This window comes from Canis aureus, chromosome 3 (genome assembly GCF_053574225.1).
Source record: "Canis aureus isolate CA01 chromosome 3, VMU_Caureus_v.1.0, whole genome shotgun sequence".
NCBI lineage: Eukaryota > Metazoa > Chordata > Mammalia > Carnivora > Canidae > Canis > Canis aureus.
In genome coordinates, this window is record NC_135613.1 from 45,482,645 (window position 1) to 45,499,375 (window position 16,731).

Consider the following 16,731-nt stretch of genomic DNA (forward strand, 5'->3'; position numbering starts at 1 on the left):
GACATGATAGTTTGTTACCTTACTGATTTATGAAAGAGGACCCTTCATTATTTCTATAAGAAGATACATGTTTTTTGTTTTTCCAGTTTCATCCATAGAAATCTAGCAAGAAAAAAAATGAATGCCTTTTTTTCCTTTTTTTGAATGCCTTTTTGATACTGAGTTAAAACATCTCAGCTTTTAATTTTTTTCATATATAAAATACTCTGAATATACTTTTTTTTGTAACGTATAATTTAAATTTAAAAGGTTATTTTTTGTTTGGTGAAGCTATTAGGTTTAAAAAAGTCAAGCAAACAAAAATATAAAAAGCTTTAAGTGTTAAAACTTTCAGTATTACTAAAATTGAGTACTTTGATATTTGTTATTTGTAAAATAATTTGGGAAAACGTCTGTGCTTAAATTTGTAAATAATTTTTTCCCATCATTTTATCTGAGAATTGTAAGGTAAGTCATAAATACTTAAACTTCAAGTAACATAATATACTTAAGGACTTAAATCTGTTTCAGATTATTCATTTTGGATGATTTCCAGAAATGTGTGTTTCTAATGAGTTCATGTGTAGTATGAGATCACTCAATGCTAGAAATTTTTCTTCCATTTCTTTTTATTTCAGTTGTCTTCTTCACCTTTCAGTTTACATATGCAGAGCCTTTCAGAGTTGTAGAATTCTTTTGCTTCTCTTTTAGTATTCTCTCTAAAAAATTCTTTTAGGGCAGCCCAGGTGGCTCAACGGTTTAGTACCGCCTTCAGCCTAGGGTGTGATCCTGGAGTTCCGGGATCAAGTCCCACGTCAGGCTTCCTGCATGAAGCCTGCTTCTCCCTCTGCCTGTGTCTCTGCCTCTCTCTGTCTCTGTCTCTCATGAATAAATAAATCTTTAAAAAAAATTTCTTTATATATTAAGTATGTACCTGCTTTCAGGGCAAGCAGTAGACAAGAGGCAATTAAGGGAACACCACAGGCCAATAAATTCTAGTGACGCAAAAATGTTTTATCATACCAGTAATAATTGTGCTCACTTTCAAGTTAATTCCTGCAATATACAGGAATGTTAAAGGTGTCAGTATGGAGTGACATTTTATATAGTGAAATCCTGTACATATGTTTTGTTCTGAATACATTGTAATGTGTGCAAAAATAAGTGAACCATTGGCATTTGTATTTATATTTGTAATTGAATTTTGAATGCTATGCTTTGCTTATATGCTATATAATGATCAGTGCATTTTCACCATTGAGTTCTTTCTCCAACTTAAAGAACTGAAAGTTAAACATTACTTCTAATAAATTAATTTTTTTAAGTTCTGACTGAAAAATAATAGGTCTGTTCTAGAAAATTTTGTGTTTTGTAGGTAGATAGGAAAATATCTTTGTTTTATATGTGGCAGGTGAGTGTTAGAGCTTTTAAAGATAGTTTTACTTACATCTTTTTTTTTACTTATATCTTAATGTGTTTTAATACATGTTTATATTGTCATATCACTAAATTATCATGATCTCTAATATCAGTGTTTTAAATTTTGGCTTAATGCTTTCAGTTTTATTATAATTTTAAAAAGCAATTATATGTAGTTTTTTTCCAGGAAAGTTGATTTATGAAGCTTTCTCATTGTGTGAACTTAAAGCATTTTAGATTGTGTGAGAATCAACGTAGATTTAGTAGAGTGATACTGTGTTGGAGGGGTCACTGTGATAGAGGGACTTTCCTCAGTTTTGTATTTCTAGGAATTCTAACTTTTGTCATAATACTCAGAATTTGTCACCACTTAGGGTACCCTCCTGTGAAACTTAGGTAAACTACACCCTTAGAAAAAAACTGTCAAAAGGATACTGATGGATTAGTACATTCTTTCCCTTACAGGATAAAGTTTGCAAGATATTTTTCATTGGTTTGGTGAGCACACATTCAAAAGGGAGAGCATTTGGTTTGAGTGATTTTGATAAAAATGCCACTAAACTAAGATATCTTATGTCTTCACTGTAGGAATTATTTGACAAGTGGATTAGAATTTTTTCATTGATACAAGGCAAACCTATTACTGAGTATCCTGGAGAGACACTGATAAGTTTTTTCTCCCTCTGATATCTGATTTCTTTTTTACTAGGCTCCATGCAGCTTATATATTCTTCATCAGTTAACACTTCTGTTTCAGTTATATAAACAAGATTTGTTTATATATGTGTTCAAGTCCTTTTCCTTTGAAACTTTATCTATTATTACACAATCTCAACTACTGTTAACATTTTCTTAAATTTATGTGAATTAGCACTTACACTCAGCACAGTGTATTATAATCATTTGTTTATTCATTTTTATATTCTTAATACCTAGTATGATTTATTACATAGGTACTCAGTAAACATTTGGTGGTTGAGTTTTTAGGTAGGTACAGAATAATGTTAACAGAACTGATATGGAGTCAGTAAACTTTGATCAGTTCATAGGCATTTGGCCTTGGACATATTTACGTAACTTTTTCTCCTCATCTATAAAATAGCTGTAAGAGTGTTTATTTACAGAGCCTTTCATAAGGATTTGCATGTGGTATTTTTATGTGTAGTTTTAACAGCATGGTGTATGGTGCATAGTAAGTGCTCAGTGAGTGGCCTTAATGTTCACTGGATGATTAATCCTATCCATTATGTTTAGGTTTTATTACTCAGATTTTCAGAAAGCATCCGTTTATGCTGTTTTACTTACAAGTGGTAAAAACCCAGTTCAGTTAGCTTCAGCAAAAAAGAATTTACCTGATTGTTTAACAAAGGTTCTGTGTGGCTTCAAATATAACTGGATTTGGGGTTGTTATTATTATATCAACTGTCCTTCCCCTTTCCCTCTTTCCTTCCTTGCCAGACAAAATAAGAGCTGGGAACTCCTGGCCTATATTTTACACTGTCCTTGTAGCTAGAGAACCAACAAAAATGATAACTTTCACATCCACTTTTGCCCCCACAAAAGTCCTAGAGAGAACCTTTATGGACTTAGCTTGAGTCACACTCAGCCAGAAGTAATTACTGTGACGAGAGAGAAGAGTGAGTATTCTGACTTGCTTTGGCTCATTTATGTGTTCTTGGGGCTCCAGGGTGTGGTGTCAGCCCCACTCAGACCAAATGGAAATGATTTAATTCCCAAAGAAGTGTTGAGTAGATGAAAAGCATGATTTTTCATTTCCCTGTGTGTTTTATTGTTTCTTTCATGTACTAAACACTGCAGTTCTTGTGATAAGACTGAATTAAATGCTGGTGAACATCTTAAAACGTAGAGGGCTGCTATCACTGCCCCACGCCCTACCCCCACCCGATAATTATTTACCCAAAGTGTCAGTACTGCTGAGATTGAGAACCCTGAACTAGACTGACTGAGAATTAGTTAGTCTACTTATAGGGATAAAGGTCAAAGGAAGGAGCTAAGGTACTTACCTAATTTTGATGCTTGCATGGTAGAATTTTAGAGTAAGGAAATGATGGCTAGAAATTAGAAGTAGTGAATAGCAAAGGACCATGTAAATTGTTTCTAATGAACATGTGAAAAATTACTGATTGTTACTGAGAAATGTACACATATTATCTTTAGTTGATGATAATATTGTTGAAAAGGCAGTTCATTTAGCCTGTATTTAGAAAAGCTCTGTTAGACAACTTAAAATGTAGGTCATTCATTAATCACAGTGTGACTTTTAAAGAATGTGGGAATTTTTGTTGTAAACTTCATTATCATACCATAACTAATTATGCATTTTTAGCCTCATAAAGTATTGATTAGATTGAATTTTTATTTAAGGTATTAAAAGTGGAATAACACTTTTTTTCTTAAAACTGAAAGTTAATAAATTTATTCATTGGGAATTAATTTCCCAGATTGCTGAAGTTTGTGGTTTTTTGATGGTGGTTTCTCAGGTATCTACATTAGTACCTCCCACTACCCACACACCCAGTGAACTTTGTTAAATTATTTTGACAACCCATTTTGTTTATTTGACAAATTTAATTTGTTACTTACAGTGCCATAGTAAGCACTTTCCTAGCTAACTTATGTTAATACACTAAGTATGCTCCTGTCTGCAGAGCTCTCACTTACTTAGAATCACATGTTAGGTTGTATCCACCATTATATATTTGTGGTTGCTTTTTAAAGATTGTAATGTTTAGGCTTCATAATTCATTTAGAAATAGTTTCAGAAGATGCTCTTACATTTCAATAATTGTGATCTTTCAAAATCCATCATGTAATTACAAAATCATTTAATAAAGGGTATTTGTTTCTTTTTGTTGCTTTTATAGTTTTTATATTTTACTTATAGATGTTATTTCTCATGTATTTTAGTATGTTTTACCATAGTGATGTTCTTCTGATTTCTTGGCATTTAGTTGTTCTACAACAGACATTTAATAAAAATCCATGGTGGTGCCTGTTTTATCTAGATCATAGTCAAAACTCATATTTTATTTAGAGTGAAACAAGTGGAAAATAATTTGGTCTATCTCTGGAACCAGTAAAGGCAATGTGGTTTATTCTCTGTGGTAATACTAGTTGTTCTCATCCATGGTTATTTTTTAGTATGTTGTAATTGTATAAAATGAGATGTGTTCTCAGGGTCAGCCTGTCTGGCTGTCTTGTTACAGTTCGGGGTCTGGCTTATCACTTAGCGCCATCTGCTGTTTGTGTACTTACTTTAAATATCCCTGCATCCTTTGGCTACCTAAAACTTACAGAATGATTCCAGAAATATCTTCCAGGTCATTTGTGCTTATTTCATAGGCACAACATAGGGATATTTAAATGGGAGAACACAAGGACTCAGAGATCACCTTCCATGATTCTTAGGGTTTCCTTTGTAAGACCTTGTCCACCTTCCACCCATCAGTCTGAAGAACACGAAAACTATTCCCCCCCCCCCTTTGGTGAACAGAGGCTAAGCAGAGAACAAAAATCAGTAGTGTATCCAAATTCACTTTATCTTGACATTTTTATTGTATTTACAATTTAAAGTTTGACTAAGATTATGTTACCAGGTTAGAAAAGGAATGAGATTTACTAATGAAGATTTTCTAGAGATTGTCCTTGTACTTTAAAGAAGAATGTATCTGTTTTGGGGAACAGAAAGATAGAAGGATATTTTAAAGTGTATATGTGTAGTGGTGGTGGAGTGTGAGACAAGGTAATTTATATGAAAATACCTAACATAGCGCCTGATACATAGGAGATGCTTAGTTAGCTGTTTATTCCTTTTTCATAACACAGGAACTTTGGTGCTGTCAGTTAGCCTCTATCTCTTAAATTCACATTTTTTCTTTAGCTGGCCCTCTTCCTGTTGTCATTTAAGTAACTGTCTCCCATGTTTAAAACCAACAAAACCAGAAACTTTCTTCTGGATGTTACCCCATCTCCTCTCTTGCAGCTGAACTTTTCAGAAGTCCTCTGCTTTCTTTCTTCTCCTTCCATTTACTCTTCAGTCATCTCCAGTGTGGCCTTGGCTTCTGTCTCTGCACAGAAGCAGCTCTGAAACCTCCTCCTCCTTGTTAGTACATCCAACATACCTATTTCAGTTTTCATATTGGCCATTTAACAGCATTAAACCAGTCTAGTACTCCTTGGAACATCTTCTTCACCTAGCTGCAGTGGTGCCACATTTCTTGTATTTTTTTCTGTCTTGTGACTGTTCCTTAATTTTATCTATGTTTCCGTCATCTTTCACTTAGAATCACATAAGGCTCTCTCATCTTAGGTTTTCCTCCTTTCCTTTCACTTTGTAAATCATGATGGGATTTAGGCTTTAGTCTTATTATAATGGGAATTCTGATGAAAGCTACATGCTTTTTTTTAAAAAAGGAAAGACTTTTGTTTTATGAAAATAATTTATGTTCATTATAATACATTTTTAAGTTTCATAGAAGAATACATAAAAGTAAGAAAAATTACCCCAAATCTTACCAAGTAATAAACAGTGTTGACATTTGGTGAGCATTCTTTTAGATATCTTACATCAAAAATTATTATTATAGGTAACATCCATTGAACCTTAATATATGCCAGAATTGTTCTAAAGTGGTATAAATCTTTACAACTCTATGTGATAGTGTTTTTATCCTCATTTTGCAGGTGGGGCAGAGAGCAGGTCATACTGTATGCCCAGGGTCATATAGGTAGTGAGCGGTGGTGGTACTATTCAAACCAAGAAATCTTGGAGTTGGTAAAATCAAGCTAAGTCATTTTAGCTTGTAATAAGAGCTATCAAGTGGTATCTCTCTCTTTAGATTGCTTAAATTGCTAAGGCTATAAATATGGCCCAAGAACAAAGGTGGGCAAGTATTAGGACCACACTTTACCTCTCAGTTCTCAACATTTTGGCTCTTAAGTATGAGTTATTCATTCAATGATAGTGGTTTGACACAAACTTGAACAATTTTTGGCTTTTTTTAACGTTATGTTTTACTACTTTAGTATATGAAAACGATGATCAGCTCCTGTGGGATCCTGAGTACTTACCAGAAGATAAAGTGATTGTATTTCTTAAGGATGCATCTAGAAGAACAGGTGATGAGAAAGGTGTAGAAGCAATTCCTGAAGGATCTCACATAAAAGACAATGAACAGGTACATGAGTAAGAAATAACTATTTCATTATGGAATGAGTAAGTCACAGGGATGAAAGGGACAGCATAGGGAATGTAGTCAGTGGTGTTCTAATAGCCTTGTATGGTGACTCTTGTGAGCATAGCATAATGTGTACAGTTGTTCAGGCACTGTATTGTAGACTTGGAACTAATATAATACTGTTCTATACTATAGTTCAATTTAAAAAAAGAAATAACTAAAAATTTTCCCTAAATAACCATATATATTTGTATATTATAGATTTACATTTATAGAGGCAAATGCTCTCACATTATTCTATACCGTATACCAAAATTGCTATACTGTCATCTGTGGGGAATCTGAAATAGCTAGCATGCACACTCACTTCATTAATATCATTTCAGCCAAAAAAAAAAAAAAAAAAAAAACTCCTTTTGCCTGTGTATATACTTATTAGGATTTTTGAAGTTCCGTTGGATGTCCCTAAGAACCTGTGGATGTCATCAACTTGGGAATACATATCTGGAATAATGTTATCAGGGATATATGATAGACTAATGCCTACCAGGAACCTGATAACAGCCTTTTTTTTTTTTTTTTTTTTGCCTTTTATCATCAATGCTTTGCTTTTCTTTTTTCTTTTTTTTTTTTTTTAATGCTTTGCTTTTCTGATTTAAATTTGAATGGAACAGCAAAAAGCCAAAAAGAAGGGATTTGTGATTTTTATAAAATAGTTTCTTTTCATTTTTAAATTTCTGAGCTAGTATGCCTGCCAAGTTAAGAGTATTAGCTTATCCTGTTTTCTAAGTATTTAGACACTAATTATCAGGATTGAATTTGTTTTTCTGTAGTGCTCTGTGTGTTGCATTCACTAGAATTATTTGTTGTCCAAACATTGGATTCAGGAAGAGCTTTTACTTTCTTAAGAAATTGTAGCCTTGAACTTTGTGAAGAGTCACATACTGAACCATTTTATTTTTCTAGGCATTATATGAATTGGTTAAATGCAATTTTGACACAGAAGAAGCATTGAGAAGATTAAGATTTAATGTAAAAGCAGCTAGAGGTAAGCATAAAAAATGTATTACATTTTTATTTGGTTTCATGACTTAGCAGAAATTTAATAAACTTTAGATCTCCAATCTACATAGTTATCTACATAGTTATATCCTAAGCTTAATAATCCTGATCTTTCTGAGTTCAGTAAGTACTTGCTGAGTGACAAATAACTTGTGACTTTTTAAATAACTTATATATAACAAGCATTATGGGATTAAGGCTGTTCATCCTTTATGGGAAAGTAAGGCCACTACAATAAAAATACATGATGGATTTCAATTTCAGGGCATTTTTATTAAATATTTTCTTATTTGATCTTGCTAATAATAGTCCTATGAACTCTAGAATGTGACAGTTTCTACCTTACTTTCAGAATGATGAGACTGAGATCTCTGAACTGAAATACCTTTGCTGAGGCAAACATAATTTATAAGTAATGAAGCCATTACTAAAATCAATCCAGTTTTTAATTTTTTTTAGTCTAAAATGGCTCTCACCCTACTTCACTAAGAACACTGTTTATGTATCATTACATAGCAAACAATTCAACAAAAATTGGAGGACCTGCTAAGCTCTGAGGACATAATTATAAACATAATTATAAACCCCTGCCCTCATTGGTGCTTAGAGCCTAGGTTAGGGAAGCTGAGAAATAGTTACGAGTTCTTCTAAGGAGAATTAGAGGGTATAACTCAAATTTATTGCAGTAGGACTTAACCTAATTTGGGGGAAGAGTGAGGCTTTTAGGGAAAGTTTATAGAACAAAGTGATATTTTTGCTGGGCTGTAAACAAATGAGGTAGGTGAAAAGAGAGTAAGGCAGAAAATGATTATAGGCAAAGGGAATAATAGCATCACAAAGTCTAAAGTGAGAAAGAACCTAGTGAATTTAAGGAAATGTAAGGTGGCTAGTATAGTTAGACCATAAAGGAGAAAATGATCCAAGTTGAGGTTGGAGAATTAGGGATCAAATCACCCAAAATTTTATTAAATACAGAGTTTTTGTCACTTCATCTTTTGCAGCCATCAATAATAGAGCTCAGGAGTAAAATACTTCCCTTATTGTTATTAGAAACTTACATTTTTATTTATAACTTTATGTATAATATTTAGGAAAATATTGCTTTAACAGTTTTCTCTCCCGTTTTATCAGAGGAATTATCTGTTTGGACAGAAGAAGAATGTAGAAATTTTGAACAAGGGCTGAAAGCCTATGGGAAGGATTTTCATTTGATTCAGGCTAATAAAGTAAGTAATGATAAAATGTTCTCTCATTTATAAAAAGATAGTTAACCTAGATCATTTTATATCTTAATTACTTCCTAATGTTAAAGATTCTATAATAAATGTTTTAATACATTGGTTTTTCAGGAATTATAAGCATACCTAGACTTCCTGGCATATGATATTGAAGCCTTTAAGAATTGGACTGCTATGCAAACATATTAATCAACTTCTGGGTGGGATGTTTGTATACAATGTAATTACTTAAAGCTGTTTTCCACAAACTTGTGACATTTTTTAAAGGACTGGGCTTTAAAATAATCTTGAAACTTTAAAACATTTTTAATATGACAATATTTACAATTAAAATTTCTTTTACATTTAAGTCCTGAGTGTCTAAAATCAGACACTCAGTATTTAATTTGGTTTTAATTAAGATTTAATTTTCTAGAAGACTATCTCAATAAATCAGCTTTATATTATACATTATAATTTTATAATTTGACAATTTTATTTAACATGACTCATTTATCATTCCATATTGATAATATCAATTATAATGTCAGCGTATGCCAAAAAGAACTTCGTAATTACTTGCAGGTTTATTTTTAGGTTTAATTCTCTTTAACACTAAAATCAGGTAAGATTTTTAATAGTAATTGTATAATTCTATAGAATAGAAAAATGTATTGTCTGTGGGAAATTAGGATGTGCAAAATTAAAATCTCAGTTTAAATGGAGGAAATTAAGTAATTTCTAGGCTTATATAAATATAACAATTTTAGTGAAAAGAAATGACAAGGAACTTGGCTTTCCATGTTTCCGTAAAGATAGTATCTGAGTTTTGAGTGATGGCTTGTCTAGGATGGGGTTGACTGAGTTCTAAATAGTCTGTCATCACATTCTTCTTTTTATACCTCTAGATGTAATTGGATGGTGTCCACTTAATTTGTTTCAACATATTTAACTATTTTTATGTTCTATAAATAGTTGCTTATAAATCCTGTGAGCTTATTTTTCTTATTTTTGTTGTGCATTACCTAGTTTTTTTTTTTTTTTTTTTTTTTTAAGAGAGAGAGAGAGTGTAGGGGTAGGGGAGCAGAGAGTGAGAGAGAGAATCTTAAGCAGGCTCCATGCCCAGCACGAAGTTTGCCATGGGGCTTGATCCCACAACCCTAAGATCATGACCTGAGCTGAAATCAAGAGTTCAACCAGCTGAGCCACCCGAGCATCCCTAAGTAGTTTACTCTTGATTATCTTCATTTTGATAGTTGACATCAAATATAACTACTAAGAGAAATTTTAAGTCTTAGCATTGGTGTTAAAAGTGTGTCCTACCCCTTAGTGTTGTGTCCAAACCATCTGATCACCTCTAACATAAGGGAATATTCTGTGAAAATAGTGCATTATACTAATGATTAAACATGTATGTTTCTGACCATAAAAAACAAAAAAATTACATTGTTTCATTGTTGAATGGAGCAACATTTTGGGATAAAAGAGTTTTCTAGCACTGCTGCTTGGATTCAAACACTGTTGACCAAACCATGCTGGATTATCTATGGAGGGGACTCCTGGAGTGATAAGCTGGTAAGATAGCTCTTAGCAATAAGAAACCCCTGAACACCCCACCAAAAGCCCTTTTAGGGAATAAGAACTTAATAGGTGACTTGAAGTGACTAGCCAAAAAAGTGTTTAACATAATATTGGAAGTAAGACCTTGATTTCTTTATAAATATTTGAGATGGTGATATTTCAGTATTAGAGAAGTCACCTGACCCATCTATGTAATTTACTAGTTACAATGAACAAAAAGAGGGCAGTTATTCTTTAAGAAGGAGAATTAAGACTTTGTTTTTATACCCAGAATTGAAGTTTGGATCTTAGTCATGAGTTCTACTATGTAGGCTTGCTTTATAGAAGATTTTTCATAAGACTGTTAATGTTGCATGCCCCAAAATAGCTTTCCAGTTTTCCATAATAAGATTGTAAAGGAGGAAAAAAAAGGAGTTTGACTTTATTTCTTTAAAAAAGCCTTGAAAATCAGCTTTCAGTCTTAGAGCAACATGGGCCAGATTTGTAAAGTGCAAGCGTAAGGGAAGAAAGAAAAATGTATGTCAGGTATTGAAATGAAGATGTCATCAAATTGACTTTGGGTGCAATCCGTCTCACAGGATACCTCCTTCAAGATTAGAAATTTATGGTTTTAAAGTAATATGGCCTAGCATCCCAGCACTCATGCAGATAGCTTTTTTCTTTTGAACTCCCTGTACTTTATTATATACATCAACCCTACCAGTTCTCTAAGCTAAGTAGCAAAAAGAGGGATGTTGTCTACATCATTTGCCAGTCCCCTTGGTGTTGAATGTCTGTGGAAGGGGAGCAGTTTATTCACACAAATAGGTATAGCACAGTTACTGGAGTAACTTAGTAAACAACAAATTAGCAGTGGCATTATTATTATACTTTTCAACTCACTATAGAGTATTTTCAGCCTTTCTAGAAAGTCTGGATCACCAGTGGGACTACTAAGAGAATCTTCTAAAAGGAAATTTAAAGGTAGACTCCCTAGGTACCTTGTGAGTAAAAGTATTTGCAAACTGTTTATAACACTAATTTTAACTCAAATGCCACTTCCAGATATTTTCGATAGAAGAGTGTTTATAGTAAATTAAGATGATAGTTTTTTAAAAAGCATAATGTTAAATATCTGAAGACTTGTTGCCAATGTATGATTTCTCTCCATGAGAGTTCGGAAAGAGCAGTTTTTAACAAAGCTGCTGCATGTTGTATTTTATACAGAGTATTATATATATTACTTACGGTACATAAAAATTTGTTTTCAGACCTCAAATATTTTTCATGAAATAACTCCTTTAAGGAGGAGATGATTCTTAAAAACAAGTGTTTGTTTCTTATAGGTTCGAACAAGGTCAGTTGGTGAATGTGTAGCATTCTATTATATGTGGAAAAAATCTGAACGTTACGATTTCTTTGCTCAGCAAACACGATTTGGAAAAAAGAAATATAATCTTCATCCTGGTGTAACGTGAGTTTATTTTTTCTGTTGAGTCATTAATTTTTGCTCTTGAATTTCTCTTAAGAAAATTGTAATTTTCAGAATCTTCCTTTTTCAGTAGGGTAAGAGTTTACATTAGTTTTATCCATTTGTAGACATATTGTCATAGGGCATTTAGACTTTTCAGTGTCTTATGAAACAAATTACAATTCATATTGCTTGAGACAATAAATACATCAAAGCAAGTACTTTAATTTCTATTCCGTTCAGAATAAGCACATAGTTTTAATCTAGTAATACTTATGAGCACAGTGAGAATAGGAAAGAGACTCTTTTCAAAAGCTATAGGGCTGGTATGCCTAATAGAGGCCCTTTAAGAAGGAATGGAAATTAGTATTTTTCTTTGTCCAGTCTACTTTTGATCACAGGAAGTAAAATAAGATTTGGGTATAGATGATATAAAAGAAAAGACCATAGAAATAATGAATCAGGTCAAATTTCATTTTCATTTTTGTTACAGGGTTTTTTAAAGAGGAAAGAACATGTCCATGATGACTTTTTTTTCCCTAGATTTCCTGAAACCTTTCCTCTAACTGAAATATTTAATAATTAGTCCTGCAACTTTAGCTTACTCCCAGTGAAATATGGAGTGTGGGTTGTTATTATATGTAGTCTTCACGCAAAATGCCTTGTATGCTGTATCAGTTCCCAAGCACCAAAATCTCTTAGCTTCATTTAGTCTAGCTTTGGGAAAAAGAACTATCCCCGCTAAGTACATAGAGTATTGAATAAACCACACCCTTCAATCTCGTCTCTCTTTGAGTTGCTCTAAAATGCTGATGAGTTGTTAAGATGGAATTAACTTTACTACTATCCTTGATTATTTCCTGCTGCTTACAAAATAAAAATAATGCTAAGTTGTAACTTCATTTGGTCATTGTGTACCAGTAAAGTTCTCATGGTTCTCCAAATAACTGCCTTTGAAAAATGGGCTTATATGAATTTTTGACTGTGCTTTTGCGAACTCCTAGGCTAGACTATGTCTTGGTCATGTTCACTTACAGGTGTTTCTGCTGGTCACTTCTTTGGAGGATCACTCTATATTCTAAAGCAAAATTGTCTAAAAGGGAATAAATGGGTATGATTGCCCTTGGAAATCATGGGACATTGGACTCTGTGCCTCATCCCCCATTATTCAAAGCTCATGATGGCTAAAGTGGAATTTCATACATAGTATTCCAAATTTTATCTAATTGCTTAATGTTATAAATTTATAGTTAATTTTTTTCTGGATGGTTTATTGGTGATATTGAGATATAATGATGTAGAACTAGATATAGCGATTTATTCTTCAGAGTATTTCTTAAAATAGTCAGTTTTCAAGCTATTCTACAGGGAAAAGCACTAGTAACATCTTTCATTTTTTTCACCCATTTCAGAAATATTGTTCACACACGAACTACAGGCAATCTGTCGTCACCAGCAGTAAGAACATAAGAATTTCCATGCTGGGTCAGACCCATGGTTCATCCAGTTTTCTCTTTCAGAAAGCATCACCAAGGAAAGTGTTGTGGGCTGGCTTAGTTGGTCCTCTGTGCTGTCAAGCTCAACAGGTTAGGTAGGGATGTGCTGCCAAACATTTTAGTTTCTCTAATAATCCCTCCATAGCTTCTGGAAACTTTTTGAAGATCCTTATATCTGTGACCTTGATTCCTCTTAAGTATTCAGTAGGTGGAGTAGATGCAGTTAAAAGTAATCCCTGTTTCATCTCTTTTCTCATGCTTTTAAGATTTTACAGTGGTCTCCTGGTATAATAGTATGAGGTGAACAATTGTTGTTTTTCCCCCATAGGTGAGAATCCTATGGTTTTATGGGTTGTGGGCTTCAGTAATGTCTCCTGTAGGTGTTTCATAAAATTATGTTTGTTTTTTTTTTAACTGAACTGTAATTTTTTTACTCCTACTTCTCCCTTTTAGCTCTAGTACATCTTCTAAAAGAAGCTGTGACAGACTATATGTTATTGCCCAAATGGGGAGAAAAATTGGTTTTCTGTAAACATGGAGATTCTTTTCTAGTTTGCTTCCAGAACCACCTCCTGTTAATAGTTATACTTCCAGTGCACAGAACATTTATTATAAGACAGAAATTTGAATGAGTTTTCTCATCTTCCTTTTTTAGTCAAAATCCATAATTAGAACACATTATCCTAAAAGATATTTGTTCATTTTTCTGTTACATTTTTACCTTCTGTTTGTTCACCAGAATGAAGCACATTTGCTGTTTTTATGCCTTATAAACAGCCTTTGCAAGATCCTCCCGCAGATTGTCTGTAGTCATTACCTGGAAGAATTGGTATCCATATGCAAATTAGAGATTTTACTATAACAGCCTTTAAGTAATATTTTTATTTTATTTTATTTTATTTTTTAATTTTTATTTATTTATGATAGTTACAGAGAGAGAGAGAGAGGCAGAGGGAGAAGCAGGCTCCATGCACCGGGAGCCCGATGTGGGATTCGATCCCGGGTCTCCGGGATCACACCCTGGGCCAAAGGCAGGCGCCAAACCGCTGCGCCACCCAGGGATCCCAAGTAATATTTTTAAAGTAATAGTTAATCAACCCTCCATAGTTCTGATTATCGGAATGCTACTATGACCTCCTGGATGGCCCACATGACTCTTCTCCTTCCTTAAGCATTGTGGATGCCATTAATCCTTAAGAAATAATAATTTCTTTCACAGTATCATTGCAGTATCTAGTCAACTTTAGCTTCCTTTGCTTGGCTTTTCTTCACATCCTCCATTATCCATTCCTGTCATACCAAATTTATTTCCAGCAATTCTCATGGTGTATCATCTGTTATTATTAGTCTTAGCTTCTGAATCCCTTGGGCATTCATACTCATTTGTGTTTTTTTGTGTGCTTCAAATTCATTACATAATTGTTCTGGAGTTACGGTGAATGGCATAAAGCTGAAGGGAGGACTAAAACACCATCAGATTTAATTCCCTCTATTTATAGGTGAGGAAAATTAGGAAGGCCTAGAATGTTGAATTGATTAGGTCATGATTATATACATTTCTTTGATGTGTGTTTGTACTTCAAGCTGTTGAAAGCTTCGTTTCCCTTTATTATATTCTCATAACCTAGGGGACAGTGTGATCTTGTAGTTTGACATTACAGCTATATTTAATAATCTATTCTTAGACTATTACCACAGACTTTCAGTAAAATCCTAAGCCTTTCCACTGTTTATTTCTTTTTTTTTTAATTTTTTAAAAAATTTATTTATGATAGTCACACAGAGAGAGAGAGAGAGGCAGAGACACAGGCAGAGGGAGAAGCAGGCTCCATGCGCCGGGAGCCCGACGTGGGATTCGATCCCGGGTCTCCAGGATCGCGCCCTGGGCCAAAGGCAGGCGCCAAACCACTGCGCCACCCAGGGATCCCTCCATTGTTTATTTCTTATCCACATTCTTACTTCCAAGCCCAGAAATTCTAAAGATTCATCTTAATATTTCTATTATAATTATTCTGAGGGAATTTTAAAATATGGTTTTTAAGGTTTTCTTGAGCTTCTATTCTGTGCCATGCACAGCTTAGGCACAGGTGGTGCAGTGAACAAAGACTAAAATTCCTGCCTTTGGGAAATTAGTCCAGCACTGGTATCAGCAGACTTTCTCTGTAAAGAGCTAGAGTATGTATTTTAGGCTTTGTGGGCCTTCAGTTCTCTTGTAACCACCCAGCTCTGCTGTTGTGCAGTCATAGATACTATGTAAATGAGTGGGTGTGGCTGTATCCCATCAGAATACCATTCACAAAATTGTGGCCAGCCTGCAAGCCATAGTTTGCTGACCTTGATTTTAGTGACTTCATAGCACTTCATAGTTTACAAAACTACTTTCTTGCACATATCTTGTATAACAACCCTGTGTGGTAGATACATACATGATGTTCTAGGTAAAGACACTAAACCTCAGAGATGAGTATTTAGCCCAGATCTTCTAACCCCAACCCAGAGTCACTTAACTGTGGCTGTCCTCCCATGACATATAGTTCAGGAATGACTTAGGGAAGAAGTCAGTTCACCTCTAATGATATGCTGGCAAAGCCAGCAGGTAAGGTCAGTAGCATAGCTTTTAATAGCTCAGATCTAGCGGAAAGTAATACAGGAGATATCCAGGAATGTTCAGGGAAGTGATTGATTGGTAGGCCCTCATTTGTCTTTCAGGTATTGCTATAGCTATCACATAAATAGGAGCTTTAAAATTCCAATCTGTGTTTGTGCAGAAATTGCTTTGTACTCCTGATTGGCATCATCCCTCTCTTCACTTAGAGATCCTCTGATTTTAGTTGAGCCACTCTGAGCACTTGTCTATAATTTTAAAAGCTTTAAAACTTCCTATTGGGGTCTAAAATTTGCTAGTTTAAAGCCCTTATGCTTTTTTCCAACAAACATGTAACCAAAAGTAGCTTTCCATTAAATGTTCAGATCCTGGTGGGGTAGATGAGGCACTGGAATGAATGGAAGTGAAAATTAGGACATATTTATTAATAAAAGTCTTTAAAAGTTAACCTGAATTTTAATTTTCAGCTTTTTTTAATATAAGAAAATAATTATTTTTTCACTTAATTTTAAGGGATTACATGGATCGTCTTCTAGATGAAAGTGAAAGTGCTGCTTCTAGTCGAGCACCGTCCCCTCCCCCAACTGCCTCAAACAGTAGTAACAGCCAGTCTGAGAAAGAAGATGGCACTATAAGCAATAGTAATCAGAATGGTAAGCAACCAAAGAAGCACTTGTTTATTCTTAATGAAGGGCACTTTTCCTTTAGTAGTCAGGGCAGTATG

The 16,731-nt window shown here is 33.9% G+C and overlaps 1 protein-coding gene across 20 annotated transcripts in view; it reads left to right on the top strand.

The window, feature by feature from the left end:
- The window catches only part of MIER1 (MIER1 transcriptional regulator), a 59,221-nt gene that overhangs the window by 37,064 nt on the left and 5,426 nt on the right, over nt 1-16,731 (top strand). For 16 of the 20 annotated variants that reach the window (XM_077892206.1, XM_077892207.1, XM_077892210.1 and 13 more), the window contains 6 exons: nt 6,445-6,596; nt 7,563-7,644; nt 8,790-8,884; nt 10,343-10,450; nt 11,782-11,909; nt 16,521-16,660. In XM_077892206.1, the coding sequence (XP_077748332.1) occupies nt 6,445-6,596; nt 7,563-7,644; nt 8,790-8,884; nt 10,343-10,450; nt 11,782-11,909; nt 16,521-16,660 (705 nt within the window). The remainder of the gene's footprint in view (nt 1-6,444; nt 6,597-7,562; nt 7,645-8,789; nt 8,885-10,342; nt 10,451-11,781; nt 11,910-16,520; nt 16,661-16,731) is intronic. The other 4 variants (XM_077892211.1, XM_077892218.1, XM_077892221.1 and 1 more) reach the window with 1 other exon arrangement.